The sequence below is a fragment of the Brachyhypopomus gauderio genome, chromosome 5 (genome assembly GCF_052324685.1).
Source record: "Brachyhypopomus gauderio isolate BG-103 chromosome 5, BGAUD_0.2, whole genome shotgun sequence".
NCBI lineage: Eukaryota > Metazoa > Chordata > Actinopteri > Gymnotiformes > Hypopomidae > Brachyhypopomus > Brachyhypopomus gauderio.
In genome coordinates this window covers 15,268,476-15,285,983 of record NC_135215.1, presented here as the reverse complement: position 1 = coordinate 15,285,983, position 17,508 = coordinate 15,268,476, and the positions used below count along the sequence as shown (strand labels likewise).

General features: G+C 43.7%; 2 protein-coding genes across 5 annotated transcripts in view; both read right to left on the bottom strand.

Annotated features, from left to right (window-relative positions):
• The window catches only part of cxxc5b (CXXC finger protein 5b), a 9,994-nt gene extending 3,029 nt beyond the window's left edge, over positions 1-6,965 (bottom strand). The window contains exons 1-3 of one of the 3 annotated variants that reach the window (XM_077006004.1): positions 6,336-6,965; positions 6,141-6,201; positions 2,694-3,726 (exon numbers count right to left, since the gene is read on the bottom strand). In XM_077006004.1, coding sequence (XP_076862119.1) covers positions 2,694-3,521 — 828 coding nt within the window. In that variant the 5' untranslated portion in view covers positions 3,522-3,726; positions 6,141-6,201; positions 6,336-6,965. Of the gene's footprint in view, positions 1-2,693; positions 3,727-6,140; positions 6,202-6,258 lie in introns of all 3 variants that reach the window. The other 2 variants (XM_077006003.1, XM_077006006.1) reach the window with 2 other exon arrangements.
• A 7,257-nt stretch (positions 6,966-14,222) lies between these two features.
• Positions 14,223-17,012, bottom strand: LOC143514603 (CDGSH iron-sulfur domain-containing protein 1). Of its 2 annotated transcripts, none has more exons than XM_077006001.1 (3): positions 16,853-17,012; positions 15,662-15,864; positions 14,223-15,287 (listed from the first exon to the last, which is right to left on the bottom strand). In XM_077006001.1, the coding sequence occupies exons 1-3, from the start codon at positions 16,911-16,913 to the stop codon at positions 15,198-15,200; spliced, it is 354 nt and encodes a 117-aa protein (XP_076862116.1). In that variant the 5' UTR covers positions 16,914-17,012; the 3' UTR covers positions 14,223-15,197. The 2 variants fall into 2 exon arrangements, with proteins under 2 accessions (XP_076862116.1, XP_076862117.1); XM_077006002.1 differs by having other exon boundaries at positions 15,662-15,834; positions 16,853-17,011.
• Between the last annotated feature and the right edge of the window lie 496 nt (positions 17,013-17,508).

Here is a 17,508-nt window from a genome sequence, read left to right as displayed (position 1 = left end):
TGATGTGGAAAACTGTTAGTAGCTTATGTATCCTCTATTATTGATATAAAATAAGGGCTGTTATGGGACTAAGAAATATACTCACAGACATACACCCAAAATTTACAGCAAAGTTGAAACTCATGCTGACGCACATGCATTCACCCCTACACACACACACACACACCAAACACCAAACACTCATGGACCCCGCAATAGTGGGAGAGGACAAAGTTGCGAGCCACGGTGACACCTGGTGCTCCAGATGACAGGCACAACGGCCAGATGGACTGTACAAGGTTGGCAAGCACACACACACACACACACACACACACACACACACACACACACACACACACACACACACACACACACACACACACACACAAAACATCACTGTGTAGTGGTCATTCTCACAATATACACTGCTTAAGTTCCGAATGGGATTTCACTTTTTGTACTTCCAGGTCATTTCTGAAAATATGTATCTCATTCAGTGTCTGTTCAGGAAAGACATTTACTAGGTCACCAAATAGATCAAACTACTAGAAAAGAGAAAAACTTTAGCATAAACAGTCCAATATTTACATCAGTCCTGATATTTACATAATCAGCCCAAAATTCATTTTGGAGAAAAGGAACACCATTTATGAAGCTGTGAATTCTGTAAATAGCAAATAAAATTCACCAACATTCTTCTAACATTCATCTGAATGTCTAAACTACTCATGAGGAATGTTCTTGGTGTTCCTCTGAATGTCTAAACTACGCACAAACACCGGCGGAATTTCCTTCCACCCCAGGCTGACGCTTTCAGGCACGTTTGCTGAGTTATAACCTGAGCAGACACTTCGGTACTCACAGCCCAGGAGTTCCCCTTTGTTTATCAACAACAACAGAAACAGCTTATTTTCGCAGTTCTTTAAAATTAGTCCAGATTGTTTGCTAAATGTGTAATTCCATGATAAGATATAGCAAAACAAAACCTCGATAAAGCTTCCAGGAGGCGAGGGATAACAGCAAAATGGTTTTAGACGTTCTAAAATACAACTAACGCGGCAACGACTGCCGTAGTCCATAACAACTGTGGTGCTGGCAAGGCGCGTATGGAAAAACCAGATAAAGAACTTTAGACCAGAGCTCATGTAATCTGGCACTAGTTTACTGCTCCGCAACCCTTTGACTGTTGTGGGGCGTGATGTGTCATCGTTTTGCCTGGCAGCTGAGCATGTGAACTCCAGCATGTAAACAAGTCAGAGAGGTTAGGCTTGGGACATTGGGAAGTGCCACTCGCATCAGGTAAACAACAGCTTCACGCTAAAAATATAGGTGCCCACGTTCAACCCCTCACAATTTACACAGTAAACTGAAGGTGTGGACTGTTTCTATGCTTGTGGTTTTCCAAGACTGTTCTCAACGCCCAATGGCATGCAGGCCTCTGCCCTACAAAAGTCTATGTGAGTTAAGACTTCTACTGGTGCCTATCACAAGTATTAATGACTAATGCAAACGACATTACAAATACAAGCACTTGTACACAACTGGCTATAAAATCTTTTATGCCCAACGGTGTCAGTGGATCTATGTACAAAGCAGAAGTTCAGGTCAAATCTTCCATTCTCACTAATTAACCACATACCATATTCAGCCTATCACACAATCACCGTCGTCAAGAAAGACCTTAATGATTTAATCAGCGGACGGGTGAAAGGTTACATTCAGCACCAGCTACCTACCAGCTACCAGCACCTACAACTCCACCATGACTCTAAACGAGCTCTTTTTCTTGGAGGGGTTTCCGGATCTTAAGGCAGCATGAAAGATAGGGAAGGACTGGAGAGGGGAATGTTTCCCGCATTATGGGGGGGGCGTCCCTGAGCCGACAGCACGCTTGAGCATTGGGGTTTGATCATCCCCATGCATGAGGGGTTTGATCACTCCCCGATGAGACGCATCAGGTGTGGCAGAATAGAGGAAACACTCCTCCACACGCGCACTACACGCCTGGCGTCGGCTCTCGCTTCATAGGGCCGATCGTTCTTACGGCAAAGCCTCGAGTTCCCTGTTCAGATCTCTTACCTGCGAACCGTTTGCTCTTTAGATGCTAGACCCACCTCTTAAGCTTACTGTTACTGCACCATGGGAGGACGAACTACAGTGCTATGTACAGCGGGGGAGACGGCGGCACCCGGATCCCCTCCAAAACTCTAGCGCACCAAAATATTCAGTCCAAACTTATTTGCGTGCCACCTCTTTGAAATGGTTTCAAATGGTTCTGTCCTCGGAGCATTGCTGCTATATTTGCAATACTGGAACATTTGGTGCAACTCTACACATGTCTGCCGAGTGCTCCCATGTCTACAGCCTCTAGTCGGTTATTGCATCTGTGATGGCCAGCGTTCCCTCATTGCCACCTTCTGTTTGAGTACGTCTTTATTACGCCTCTGTCCTGAACCGCCGAGCTGCAGAAAGGAAGGCTATACTTCAAACATGGCTCCCTGTGTGCTAATAACTCAGCACGCCACGTACATTAACATCCAACATATACTCCACAAGATATGAAACTATATGGGAAAATAGTTGAAATCTTAACAAAAAAAGCTTGTTGATGTTTATGCTAATGTGGGAGGTGGCGGTGCAGGGCAGGGGAGCTGCTCGGTTGGGGGAGGCGCGTGTTAAAGGCTCGGTGAGGGTCGGAGGGGGCAGGCTCTTACCTCCAGACCTCCGGCCGGCTTCTTCTTCAGCTCCTCGCACTTCCTGAACTTGCAGATCTGGTGGCCGGTTTTGCGGTTGCGACAGCTGCTGCACTGCTCACAGTTGATCCGGCGCCGGCAGGGCGGGCACAGGCCGCACCGCTTGCGCTTCTTCTTGCCGTTGGCGCCGGCGGCCGACGTGACCTCGCCGTGGGCCTGCCGGTGCTCGGATGCGCCCGTCACGTGAGACAAAGCGCCGTCCGCCAGGAAGACTCCGGCCGGCGTCATGATGAACAGGCCCGGGTGGAACGGGAAGCCGGCCCCGACCCCGGCGGCGTTGCTCAGCAACGGGAAGTCCGTCATGCTCCCCAGCGAATCGGAGGCCGAGACCGCTTCCACGTCCCCGCCCACCCCGAGGCCGGAGGAGTCGGGGAGCAGCATGCTGGCCCGACGTAACAGCTCGGCCGCCTGGGCCAGATGCAGCCCGCTCGGAGAGTCCAGCAGGCCGGACACCAAAGCACCCCGGTCCAGTTTGGAGAGTCCCACCTGGGCTCTGTGCTGGGCAGCTGCGGAATGGGCCTTGACCCCCGCCGGCACCAAAGCGCTCTGGGCGAGTCTGCTGGCGTTGGCGTTGGCGCTGGCCACGGCGGCCGCAGCGGAGCAGGTGGCGATGTACTGAGAGAGCGCTCGAGAGTGTTTGAGGCTCTTGCTGAGCGGGGTGCTGATGATGCCGCTCCGGTTCCGCCTCTCCACCACGGGCGACGAATCTTCATCGCCACAGCAGCTGTCCCGAGCATCCTCATCCTCTCTAGCTTGGTTTCCCTCCATCAACCCCCCACTGCCAGACATGGCCCACAGCACGAGGGGGAGGGAGAGAGAGGGAGGGAGGAGGGGTGGAGGGCAAAGGCAGAGGGCAGCAATGTTCTCACTCTGATTGGTGCGTGAGTGAGGGTGACGCTTGCAGAGGTGAAGAGTCAGCCAATCAGAGTGCTCATCTACAAATGACAGTGCGCTGTGCTCACAAGCATTTTATAGGGTTGGTCACTGTTAAGACCTGAAGGAAAGGGGGAAAGAAGTAACACAATGAACATTCAGATGAAACAACTCTGAAGGTTTGTCAAAGTTTGCCTAGTTACACATCAAATGTATGCAAGAAGCAGCCAAAAACAACCTAATATTCAGTTTTACTAACCAGCCATGACTGCATGTGGAATAGAGTTCCTGTCTATATACATTCTGGCATTGTTAATAACTAAATGAATGAATGAATGAATGAATGAATGAATGAATGAATGAATGAATGAACGAATGAACGAACAAACGAATGAATGTCACTTGACTATTGCTGCCACAATGGCTTGTTGTGAAGTTTGCAATGATGTCACTGTATTTAGGCCTGTCATTGTGACCTCAGCTAATATGCACTGCTGCATTCACCATCATTATTAGATAACATGTACATTAGTAAATATGTAATATCATAAATCTTACATAATAAGATGTAATATGTATGTACAGGTCAGTTGTACACATTATATCATACAGGATGGCAAGTGTATCTGGGAAAAGAATTTATTAATATAGCTTAAATAGACTGCAAAACGTATAAAGCTACAGACAATTGTTTGTAGACTATTATAATATCTTAATTTTGGCGCTAGAGAAACCTAAATCAGTTCGGTCTGCTTAATGAGATATGGTTATAGTTATCTGCATACATTCTACAAATCTTTAGCTTGCAATGGGTTCTTCCTCAGCCTGAGTAAAAACGTCTTAGCGGAATCCAAAGGTAGGTGTGTTCGACTGCGGACTAACCGAGCCGTGAGCTGCGGCGCGAAGCCCCCGGGGGTAAAGCCAAGAGAGAAATCAGACTGTCAAGGTAGCCTACCCACCTAGACACACGAGCGCGTGCGCACCCGCACCACTGACGCACGCACGCACCCTAGCTTGCACGCACGGGCTCAGAGAATTAACCTTTATATAATGTGGGAACCTTCAGAACACCAATTCTCTTTGACATTTTTTATACCTAATTAAAGTTAAATAAACAGAGAAAGCAAAGATGTGACTTTATACCTAACTCGAAAGAAAGACAAACACTTAATACCCCAAGTCCTATTTCAGTCATACTATCATATTTACCAGAATTATATAGCTGACAACTGAGTCTTTATAGGTAAATAAAGTATTAAAAAATAGCAATGAAAAATTGGTCAAATACCACAGAAAAAAAACAATGCAGAAATGAGACTGAGTTAAAGCGGGTACGACACAGGTATCCTAGCGATATCACCAGGTAAAGCAGGACAAAGACTTCGGAGCGGGGCGCATACCATTCAAATGAAGGCAATGGGTAAATGATTGATATGACCAGCAGATAAGTTTCTGTCAACTGTTTAGAAGGTCAACAAAGAGGCAAGCAAAACTATTTAATGAAAAGCATTCTTGAATGTTTAACGCGAACGGTCCTACGCTAAGATTAAGCATAATCCGAAGGTGCAATTACAAAAGCGGCGCGTCCGGTCGCGTATTGCGGCAGGGGGTCACGGCGAAGTCCCGCACGTAGCAGCGCTGAGCCAGGGACAATAGAGCGGAGGAGAGGGCTGCTCGTCGGGAGGGAACAATAGATAAACGTGTGTTGCACTCTCGTAAACGAGGTGACCAAATGATCAATACCTATAAATCAAATCAGTTGTCAATCAGTTTCTTTAGTCTAATTAAAAGCAAGCGTGGCGTCAGCTAATCAGCGAGGCTACAGTAATCAACAGGGCTTTCGTCTCGAGTCATCAACGCTATTTGAATTTCAAAATGCCCCGTACGTGAATGGCCAAAATCCGAATATTCACACAATAGTAAAAGTTTTCCACCAACTCATCGTGGATCAATAATCTATGACAGGTATAATGTTGCATTCATGCGAGTCATTTGACGCGTTTAGAAAACGAATTTCCAAATACCCATACCGTTTGGGGATAATATCATTGATATTCACATACGCTATATCGATTCTTCAGCTAATCGACTGATCACAATCACAAAAATGCTATTCCATTATTTGTTTACAGATATAACATCAACGTCTGAAATTAGGCGTAAACTGAAAACAAGGCATATGCGTAAACATCATTTCTCCCAGCGTGGCTCTGGTCACCGTGCCAAAGTTACAATACATGTCTGACTTATAGTCAAAATGTCAGCCACTTGTAACGCTCATTAGTCATGATAAAGTCAAACAAAAATCTCTTTTGTCTCCATCGTTGGTCTCAGACCGAGGTGTCTATGGTGACAACACTCGGTATGCGCCAACATCTAGGTGGCAAAATCAAATTACATTCTTTCGATATTCTTTCGCAACTTGGTCTTCTAGATGTCATTCTAACTTTGAGCAGTCTTCAACAAAGTATGATTCCCCCTCCCTTCAATATATCTGCATATTTGCAAACACAGGCCCTTTTCATTCGCACCTACCAACGCGTCGGGGAGCCGAGGGGAGTGTTTCCACTGTCCGAGCGGTCCGGCTCCTCTCCCGCTGCGGAGATTTATATATTTAAAAAAAAAACAGGAAGAGACCAACAAAAACACTCACCCGAATGAAATATTCGAGCTTTTCTCTTCGGTATTCACGAAAGAGAAGCGAAACCTTGAGGTGCCGTCAGAACGTACTTTGTCCGAATACGAGCGCGTGGGCTCCTCCAAGCCTTCGCTTCTCGCTATCCCACCTCCACATCCCCGCTCGCCGAGAAGAACATGCAAACACATTTCATAGATTTTTGGAGCTTCACACAAAAACCGAAGTGGACTTTCCGTCGTCGAGAGACGCGGAAAAAACAGACGACAACTCGTTAAACGGTGTCCTTAGAGCAGGGTGATGAGGAGCTCGCTTGTGTAGGACTGTCCCTCCGCGTGCGCGTGTAGTGTAGTCTAATGAATGAAGTATAGTTATGAGAGAGAGAGAGCACTTTGCATGGATAGGTTGGAGACACCCCATTGTTGACATTATTCTTGATGGCTGTTGGCTGCGCACAGCAGATTTTTTTCCCCTACAGGAGCCACATTGATTTGTTACAGGCTGCCTCTTTAAGACACAACTTTTGCACATTCATGCCTTCCAAGAACTTTGACACTGCGATTCTCATCTATTATAATATGCAAAGTGGATCTGTGATTTAAACATGAGCGTCCGTAATACTGACAGGGTCGAAAACAGAAATCAGAGGCAATCTGACCGTAACGCAAAAACGAACCTATAATTGTCTAATTTGAAACTTGTGTTTACATGCAATTATCCTTATAAAACATCATCATGGATCCATATGCATAAATCCCAAATAGGATTTTTCATTGGAAGCTGACGTGGCTTTTTGTGATATTTCTATATTAAATCTTGAATGCTATTCAATCTAAAGGGTAATATCAGCAGTCAGTGATATGATTCACCCAAGCCATAAAAACAAAACAAAAACAAAACATAATTGACAGGGATATTACAGAGCTGGTCAGATTTCTTTGTGATATGAGTGTGGGGCCTAACCGATTTATCACCAGGGCTGCGTGCTGCAGCAGTCCACGTAGAGTCGTTCTTGTATATCCGTGTGTCCAGACAGCTGCCGTTCCGTTCTTCTGCTAGCTCGCTCGGACTCGGTCATGGCCACTCTTCGTCGTCAGAGGCGAGTCCACTCCACCTCTTGTGAGCGTCCTGTCTGTTTGGCAGGCGGCCAACAGAAGTGTGGGGAAGTGACACCGCCAGGGCGGCAGAAATTTTCCTCCGTTTCGGGCTCCTTCCCAATCGCAGGCGGGCGGACATTGGCTGGAAAGTGGAGCAGCTCGTCGGGGACAATCAATGAGAATCGATCGTGCAGCGCATTGGGCGAGGATTTAGAAACGAAAAAGGGATAAAGCAACGGCCTGACTTAGTTTTTTCTACAATTACAAAATATCCAATAACGTAGTTTTAAAGCAAAAAAACAAAAACTGTCAAAACACAAAGTTTGAACCAAGGTAACAAGTCTTAATACATCACTGATCATTTAAAAATAGTTGTTCAGTGTTAGGGGTTTTGTAAATCCAGCCAAATATCAAATAAAGTTCATTATCAGGAGTGACACATTGAAAGAGATATCAAACTTTCTCTACAGTATCTCTTTACACAATCTACTTTAATCAGCAGTCTGGTACACATTTCTTTTTTAAACCTACTACTAGCAACTGACACCCACACACTCCAGTCAACACTCTTGTTGATAAGATGCAATTCTAGACTGCTTAGTCAGGGTTGGAAAGAAATTAGTCATCTGGTAGCTCCAGCTTTTCTCTGTGTTCACCATCTACGTTGGGAAAGTCTACAGTTTGGTTGGGCAACACCCACCCCATCTATACCAGCAGCAGAAGCAGCTGTGATGCTGAAGCGCTGAGGCACTGGATTTGACTCAGCTTCACTGCTCACTTCACAATAACACTGATCCTTACTGGGATCCCTCCCACTGATCCTGGCTCAGCTTCACTGCTCGCTTCACAATAACACTGATCCTTACTGGGATCCCTCCCACTGATCCTGGCTCAGCTTCACAATAACACTGATCCTTACTGGGATCTCTCTCACTGATCCTGGCTCAGCTTCACTGCTCACTTCACAATAACACTGATCCTTACTGGGATCCCTCCCACTGATCCTGGCTCAGCTTCACTGCTCGCTTCACAATAACACTGATCCTTACTGGGATCCCTCCCACTGATCCTGGCTCAGCTTCACAATAACACTGATCCTTACTGGGATCTCTCCCACTGATCCTGGCTCAGCTTCACTGCTCGCTTCACAATAACACTGATCCTTACTGGGATCCCTCCCACTGATCCTGGCTCAGCTTCACTGCTCGCTTCATAATAACACTGATCCTTACTGGGATCCTGGCTCAGCAGTCAATTGCAGTTGAGAGAGCCTCGAGTTATAAGATAAACTGAACAAAATAATGGAAATGTAACCTTGAGGTAACAAAAAACATTACTGTCAGTATTGACAAAAATGAGACCTTTGGTAGAATGTCAGCTTGTTTAACATGAAAAGCAGTCAGACTGATATGCTGATGTACGATGTTGACAGTAATATAAAGCAAATAAGAGGCTCTAACCCTGCCACACCAAAGTAATGAAAAGGCAGTTATCAAAAGTTTTTTTGTTTTGTTTTTACTTACATCCAGATGTGTTTACATTAGTAGAGAGTCAAAGGATGCCTTCAATCCCAGTGTCTACAGCCAGCTGTTACACATGGTCATAGAGGTCACTAAATGTGACAATTGCTCTGCGTGCTTAAAAAAATGTCAAATGCGGACCAGGTGCAGTATATGGTAATGCTGCACCTTTATTATGTTTCCATATTCAAATACAATAATAAACAAAATCAAGAGTGATTTCACCAGGGTAGAATCAAAAACCTTACATGGCCTTCCAAATGATCCAGTACAAACATAGTGGAACAGTAAGATCAGGAACACAAACTGGAACATTTCTCAAAGATCTGGACATTTTTCTTCTAGAAAAGTTAAATATCCCACTAGACACATATTTTATGGCTTGTGTGGTGGGATTCCAACAGACCTGGGCTCTTCTGGAGGCAAAGGTTAGCCCCACCCTACTGACTGGACACCAAATATGTTGTCAGGTGTTAAAGTGACTTTGTCCACCACCTGCACCACCTGGCCTTATGTAAGGCCACCTGAAGACATCGCACTTGTGAATTAAAGGAGCATTACCTGCAAAATCTGCATATTTTGTTTAATTTCAGAGAGTCTGGGGTTTGGACAAATTTAACCCACATTCCCCAGGCATTTGTGTAGCTGATCAAAATGAGTTAAGATTGAATAAGTGATCATGTGATTTAATTTTACTTAAGGAAATAAAAGGTTCGTTCACTGAAAAGACAGGAATTAAAAAACAAAGGAGTCTGGTCATATATCCCAGTAGGGTTAGGCTTAGGGTGATTAGATGGGAGTGGGGTTAAAACACAGGAGTCAGTCCATATATCCATAGCCATAATCTCTCCAAATGTGAAGTATTGTCCTTATATTGAAGTAGATGAAGAACACTGGCTAAAATGCTCTTCAGACATCTCCTTCAGGACACTTTGAAAAGTGCAACCTTGTGTAATTCCTACCCCTTACAATTATACATGAAGGCCACTCCAGTTTTAATTAAAATAATATTACATTTTCCTTTATAAAGATCTTAAGTAATTAATAAATTGCTTAATTTGTGAGAGACTGTGGAATCAATACCAATGTAGTTCACATAGTCTACAGATGAAACTCAATATATAATGAAAATAATAGTAATTGATGCTTGCAAATAGTCATGGTTCTGAAAAATTAACAAATAAGTATATTGTGAATAAAACAAGTAACGTAAATCCATCAGTGCTAATGTGTTTTTAGCATTTCTTAAGATGCCCAACTCCCTCTCCAGTTCCCAAGGAGCTCTGTGTGCTTTATGAATGCCTCCTTGATGAATTATATAATATGAGATAGATCCTGTGAAAAAAGATCTAAAATGATATATGATATGACAAGACATGTGTTTGCCCCTTATTACCTCCCAAACTATGAGGTACGTTAAGGACGATGAAAATACAAACAAAAGAAGATGAAAACAAGGAAAGATGAGGAGACAAGGAAAATGTTCTGTTTTTGGGCACAAACAAATGAGTTGCATATTAACACACCAAATGACTTCTGAGCAAGTTCATAAATCATTTGAAGACCGACAATCGCACCTGACAATACTTAGTTCCAAAACGTTTTAACATGTCTCTATGGTCACGTGCTGATGATTCTTTAATAGATTCTGTTGTCAAAAATCCCTAAATAACAGCTTCCCTTCTTATATGATGGCTGAGTGTCTTGCTTCCCTCCCAAGGCCCAAAGTCCTCCACCCACCCAACCCTCAAGCCACCCGTGTGAGGTTTTTTGGTGGGGGGGGCTGGGGGGGGGCTCTGGATTAGTGTCACATGGCCTCCTCCAGCAGCCAGACTCATGACCCTTGCCACAGGAGAGGATAAAGCCCACTTGAAAGACGGCGAAAAAGAGCTGGAGGGTGGTTTGAGGGGGGGAGGGGGGATGCGGAGCAAACGTCCGGTTTCACAGACGCTGAGGAATGCTGTCAGCCGGCTTCTCAAACACACAGGAATGCTGCACATTCGTTTTCCCCCTGAGGACCCGACGCTGGCTTGCTCTCCTTCTCTCCTCAGTCTTTTCTCTCCCCATGTTGCCCGAGATAAAACAGTCTCTCTCCCTCTCTCCCTTCCTCTTTCAGTCCTTACTGTGGTTCAGCTCCTGACGTGCCTATGGTCCCTCACACTACCTCGCACTCTGAGTGCATCCACATCACCTTGATTCTATAGCAGGCCAATATACAATATATGCAATTTAAATGGAGTTCTATATGTCTTGCATATATTTATATGTGTATACGCAAACTGTAAGTCATTGGAGCCACAGACAGGACATACAGTCAACCACACAGAGCACAATGAATCAATGTTTAATGACTTATCATAGTCCACTTCGTTGTCATAAATTTAAGTCATAAATAAACCAAATGGTTTAGGTTGTGCAGTTACATAATGCATGGACTATATATATACTGCTCAAAAAAATTAAGGGAACACTAAAATAACTCATCCTAGATCTCAATTAATAAAAATCTTTGAAATCAGTTGAAAATCTCTCATTTCTACCTGTTGTCTGTTCCATTTGCACAAGAGCAGTTGAAATTGAGATGACTTGGAGTTACATTGTGTTGTTTAAGTGTTCCCTTTATTTTTTTGAGCAGTGTATATATAATGTTATAATATATATATATATATATATATATATATATATATATATATATATATATATATATATATATATATATATATATATATATATAACAAAGTTTGATAGTGTAAATATTCTAAATAGATATTTGTATGTTGTATGTTGTGTTTAGTTAATTGTGAGCTGAGGCAGGAGTCATGTTGGACAGACAGAAACTAGGGGTTCTGATTCTGCATTGAAGTACCCAAGACTATTAGCAGATTTCACAGGGTATTATGAAGTAATCTTTTCACACGTGAAGCCCCTCGTTAACCTCATTTAGCTAGAAAAAAAACGTAAGCCAGCATGAATTATGTCCTGATCCTATGGGCCCAGCAGATAAAACAGAGAAACAGAGATGACTAAAGAAACACACAGTGTATTTCTGATATGTTTATATCTGGATGTTTGATGTCATAATATAGTGAAAAAAATAGGCATGTGAGGCAATACAACTGAAGAAGTCCACCATGGCCACAGTTCTCAGTCTAGGACAAACACAGTCTCGAATAACAAAATCCACAACTACTATGTAAAAAAATAACCACTTGCTTGTTTCTGGTAGTGGTGCCCACTAATCAAAACACACCTAAGACCTGACATACATATACAGTACTTATTACTAACAGATTCTGCACTTATAAACTCAAACACACATCAGACAGTAGCAGTAGCACAAAATCCTGAGGACACAGGTGCACACATTTACAACAGCAGCTACAGCTCACATCTTTCTCTTTCTCTCTGGCCCCTGGATGAGGATGGGGTTGACTGTAGCACCACCTAGGGGAAGGGAGGATGGATGCACAGGCAGAACAAAACAAGAAAAAAAAAGGATGAAAAGAACCTGTGACACTGCTGGTGAGGACGATCTCGACAGTGGATGATTCAGAGGAGCTGTGAATGATTCTGGAAGCCATGTTATCTTTTCTGAGCTGACCCTGAACGTGTAACTCTGGTTGTGGACAGCATACCACTTGCTGCGATTTATAGCTGAGGAGATCACACCTCTTGATGATTGGTCAGGGTGACAGGTGAAGCAGAGGGTGGAGGTCTAAGTACAATAGGCCAGTCATCCAGGTAGGAGGTGTTGCGAGCATCGGTTTGTCTTCCTTACAGTATCAGTGGACAGTAAGAACACCAGAACGACACAGACACACTTGTGCTCTGGGCCTGGGCAAGGAGCCCCAAGCACTGTGGACCCTTGGGGACAGTCTGATATATCTTCAACTTTGTGGCATAGACTGTGTATAGTGTCTCTTCATAGCTGAGGTGAGGTTCTTCTGTGCCATGCTGAGAACAGCATCATCTTCTGACACTTTGGCAGCACCATGGGACGTGATTGTTTAGCGATGACATCTGGTTCGGTCTGTTTGCTACAGTGACTATTACAATTAGAATAGAATTAGAATTACAGTAAGATATTTGCTGCTGTAGACAGACATGAATACCAGTTCTTGGTGTGGATGTTATGGATGTTACGTGGCAGTTTTTCTGAAGATATGAGTTAGCTATTTTAAAACAGTCTAGGACTACCTTTTCAAGGGTTGGTTAGTTTTTAACCTCTTGTAAAGTCCACTCCTACAACACCTGAGAGGTTCCCTCACTCTCTCTGGGATTGGAGGGCATGTCCACAGGCTTCCGTGGACAAAGCTGGTGTTGGTGATGACTTTGCATTTAATTCGGTGTTGAAACCTTTTATCAGAGGTAAAAAAGGAATAATTTGTTGACTATGCTGTTGGTAAATTAAACAGAATCAGTTTCCACTGGGTCCATTCATCTGTATTTAAACACGAAGACTTTGCATTTAAATTGGCATTGACATTTTTGAATGGAAGACAAAGCAAAAACAGACAAAATACACAGGACAACGCAAGCAGGTCCTTCAGGAAATGTGACATGCCACCTCAGTAATGGGAACAAGACCATCCCCAGCAATCCCTCTGTTCACCTTTCAATAACATTACGATAAGGAGAAGATATTTCAGCTTTGCAAATCAATCGACTGAAAGGGATGAGAAAGACATGAAGTTATAGCACCATCTGGTGGACAGAAAAAAATATTCAAGATTACCCCAAGAGTGGGGGTAGCGAGTCCTGTTCTGAGCATCTTATCAGAATCAGGTGTGCTAGAGTACGACTGAACCTAAATATGGTAGGTCTCCAGGAACAGGTCTGGGTACCCTGCCCAAGATGAAACATATGGAGCCTATTTAATCCAGCTTCCCATTGGTGTACATCCATCAAAGATGTCCGTACCTGTGTCACTGTATATACAGCACAGCACAACAGAAATAACCTTCCAGTACCAGGAAAAGAATACCAGTCCATGTTTCAAACCTCCTGATCCTGGTCCATCTCTTACTGAGAGATATTTGCTATATGCTAACAGTGCTTCAACAGTCCATATTTGAACAATCCATTGCTCATAAAATGAACAGCGCAAGTAACGAGTGAGAGTCACCATGACACCTGCAAGTCTGGGAGTCAACAGGAAGGCTGTGGTTTACTGAGACCGAGATGGGCTCAGTCAAAGCCCTTCCTGAAACCCACAAACACTGCAGGTGCTACGGAGCTGTGCAAACGTTCAAGAGCTTGTAATGTGAACACAAAGCCACCATGACTGCAGGTGATGTGCAAGCCCTTCACCGAGCCCACTCAACAACTGCACTTAACGTGACCAAACGAGTAAAAAGCACAGACAGCCTTTCAACAAAGTTTATTCCGAATGTTTATTTGTTGACACGGGAAGATTCACATCACCATTTACAGGCACAGCAGTTAGGAAACCAGTCCAAATGGTGTTACAGGTGGTGTAGCAGCTACGTTCTGGCTTTTGCGCTCATTGCTATGGATGAGGTGAGCTGCACCAAAAACAATAAGAGCTAAAGTAAGGGTTTTTCATCTCTGAACCTCTGCTTGTGGATTTTGTAGTCCCTGGTAATTAATTTGTCATTGAACATTGGTGTTTGTGGGTATTCAGAGCAGTGCAGGTTCCACCGTGCCTCTGTCTAGGAGTCAGCTGTGAGAAAGTGCCTAATCAGTTAAATTAACTGTTAACTAGCAATGATTATGAAATCCAGCAGCTGAAATTTGAGGACTGGAGTTGAATTCCTCATAGCCAGTGACTGCAATTCATTTACAACCTGCTGCTTTTTGACTTATATCCCATCCCTGCACCTTTAACACAGACATTATGAATCATGTACAAATGGATTCAAATATTTCAAAACGCAACACAATCAGCATGCGTCTTATAGTTCATGTGGCTTTTGAGACGTGAAGTTGAAATGCTCATTTGCATTCTGTAATACGTGTAGGGGTGCCGACACTTTGGGTAGGAAAGGTTCATTTTGAAAAAGCAAGAGAAAAGACAGCACAAAAAGCCTCCATGAGAATGTAAAATGCAGCCTGTTCATCTGCACATGATACGTCTGTGGTTCGGGTCAGGAAAAGTATTACAGCTCACGACACAGAACAGGCAATGTGCAAAACGCTTGTTACGATGCATTAAACGACTCATACCCACAACAAGAATGATAAACACAGTTTCTGATTGAAGTTCACTCAGCATTCTGTGCAGTGTTGAAGGGTCACGATAATGAAAACAGACCAGGAGGACACGTGGCCATTATCACACGCACTCAAACATGTGGCACTTGGGCTCAGAACATCTAGATTAGGTGTCTCTCTTCTTGATGATCAGAGGACCCACATTGTCCCCGGTCTCTTCGTTGTGCTTGGTGTGTGCACCATCGCAGTAGGGGAACTGTCAAGAAATAATCATGAACATAGTGACAACCCAAACCCAGTGGTGTGCTGTGGACTCGGTGCAAGGGTTACAAGCCCTGATTTATAGATAAACCACAAGGGAACATTGTTAAATTAATGTAGAACTGGAATGCCAATTAACAAAAACAGCAATAGCAATAATAAGATTTTAAAAATAAACAACCCTGTGTCTCTTGCATATTATGACCTCCTTGACCATATTTTAAATAAACAACTTAATTATACAATAACAATTCACACCGATTCTGGTTGTGCCTCATCAGAGTACCGGCTGTATTCACTCAGAACCCACACAGGGGTAAATGTCCTTCAAACTACAATACCCAGAATGGTGTTCTACTGCACACCCACCTTCTTGGACCTCCAGCAGCGGCAGTATACGGCCTTTTTGCCGATGTCCTCCATGTCGAAGCTGTGCACCACCTTGGCACTGTCTTTACTCTGCTCCAGGTTCACCCGGCCCTTGGAGCAGCTCTGGTTGCTGTAGTACCTTGAGATCAAGTAAGTGCCCACAGCTGCAGCCACTGCAACAGGAACGACGATGATCAGGTGATCTGCAAACGCACACACCAGGACAGCCACTCATTCCCTTAACAATAATCCAATAACGAAACCACAACCATTATTATTAGGGTTTACACACGTAGTTATTATTATGGTTGTTGTCATCATCGGTTGTATAATAATAAGAATCTCGTGAGGCTGTTCATCCAGCCACACCTTTATCACGTCCTAATTACAAACGGTGTCATTCTCTTTTTGGATAAGGCTTCTTTCAGAAGTCACATATTAACTAGCTGATACTGCGTGATAGCCGCACCATTAGCTGGTATCAAACGCTTTATATGCTGAACCATACACATACATACATATATATAAATAAAACAAACAATCATATTTGCTTTGTCACGACACTTATTTTAAGCTTAAGATCGCGTGACAGGACTAACACCACATGATCCAGGTTCCTAAAAGCACTGTAGTGTAAATATCACTGCTGATGTGCTGGGTGTAAATGGCCCGGGTGTGTGAGCAGGAGCAGTGACCCCCCCATGGCGCAGTTTCTCATGCCACAAACGTGTTTCTGCAAGTTTAAACACGCAGCGAGCGCGAATATGCTGGTTAATCGTATGCTCACCTACTACAGAAAAAGACAAAAACTTCTTTAGCTCACGTCAGTTGCCAAATGTTGTGAGGGGTGACGGCGTAAGCAAAGCAGACGCATATTTCGCTGCAACTACACTACCTATCAAAATAACGCGTAAATAAAAGGACATGTTATATATTTAACGCCTTGTTTGATGATCATTGGTGTGACTAATCGGACCGTGGTCAGATCAGACGATGAAACAACTCGTCGGTGAACTCAACGTACGATTTGAGCCATTGTGCCAACTAAGCGTCACGTTCACAAGTGTGTGAATATCTGGCTACGCAACTAGCGTTAGGCAGCTAGCGCCGTGTTAGCGGTTAGCTATCATACCGTAAGGCTCGGACGTGTAGGAGCCGGCACAAAATAACGATTTGAATTTACTCGATTACCTTTAGGGATCCGGAATCCACACTTTGGCGTTGCTGAAAGCCCCGACATTGGTAACGGCATCTTGTGGAAGGGCGTGAGCCGACCGCAGAGCTTTAGCTACGGTGTCGGGTCTGTACAAGGTCGTTGGAGAGCGGTCCGCTGACAGCGCCGGACGTCATAGAGGAGTTGACCAATGAGCGGAGACCGCGGTCCGTTTATGAATGGACGTCATATGCCAAATTACCCAACGAAGCTCAGCGGAAGTTAACTCCCTGGATACATTATACTTTCATTCAAGTACAGGTGAGCTGTAGTATGCTACAGGTTGGCACGCTACATATTGTAAAACGCCAAAATAATCAGTATATTTTGGATAATGTGTAAGAAAATGTGTGGGTTTTTTTTTTTTTACACTGAACAGAATTAACAGCCGGAAATGAGGCCGGACTCATTTTAAATGCTTAGAAAATAGGAACAATAGGATCATGTACAAAGTGGGCATCAATTACAAAACAGATAAAACTAATAAAAACTGGCATAATTTGATAAACAAGTCTTTGTAACAGACAAACTTTGTTATATACTTCTGAATCCATTTAAGTGATAATAACCTCCAAATTGGTACGTGATCAGTGACGACAGTTCTATAATACTTTTAAAATAAACATTTCTAGTG

Excerpts from the sequence above, each read along its gene's own strand:
- LOC143514603 (XM_077006001.1), bottom strand. The coding sequence starts at position 16,913 with ATGCCGTTACCAATGTCGGGGCTTTCAGCAACGCCAAAGTGTGGATTC. Across the intron at positions 15,865-16,852 it reads TGGATTCCGGATCCCTAAAG|ATCACCTGATCATCGTCGTT; the intron begins GTAATCGAGTAA and ends GTGCGTTTGCAG. Across the intron at positions 15,288-15,661 it reads GCTGCTGGAGGTCCAAGAAG|TTCCCCTACTGCGATGGTGC; the intron begins GTGGGTGTGCAG and ends ATTTCTTGACAG.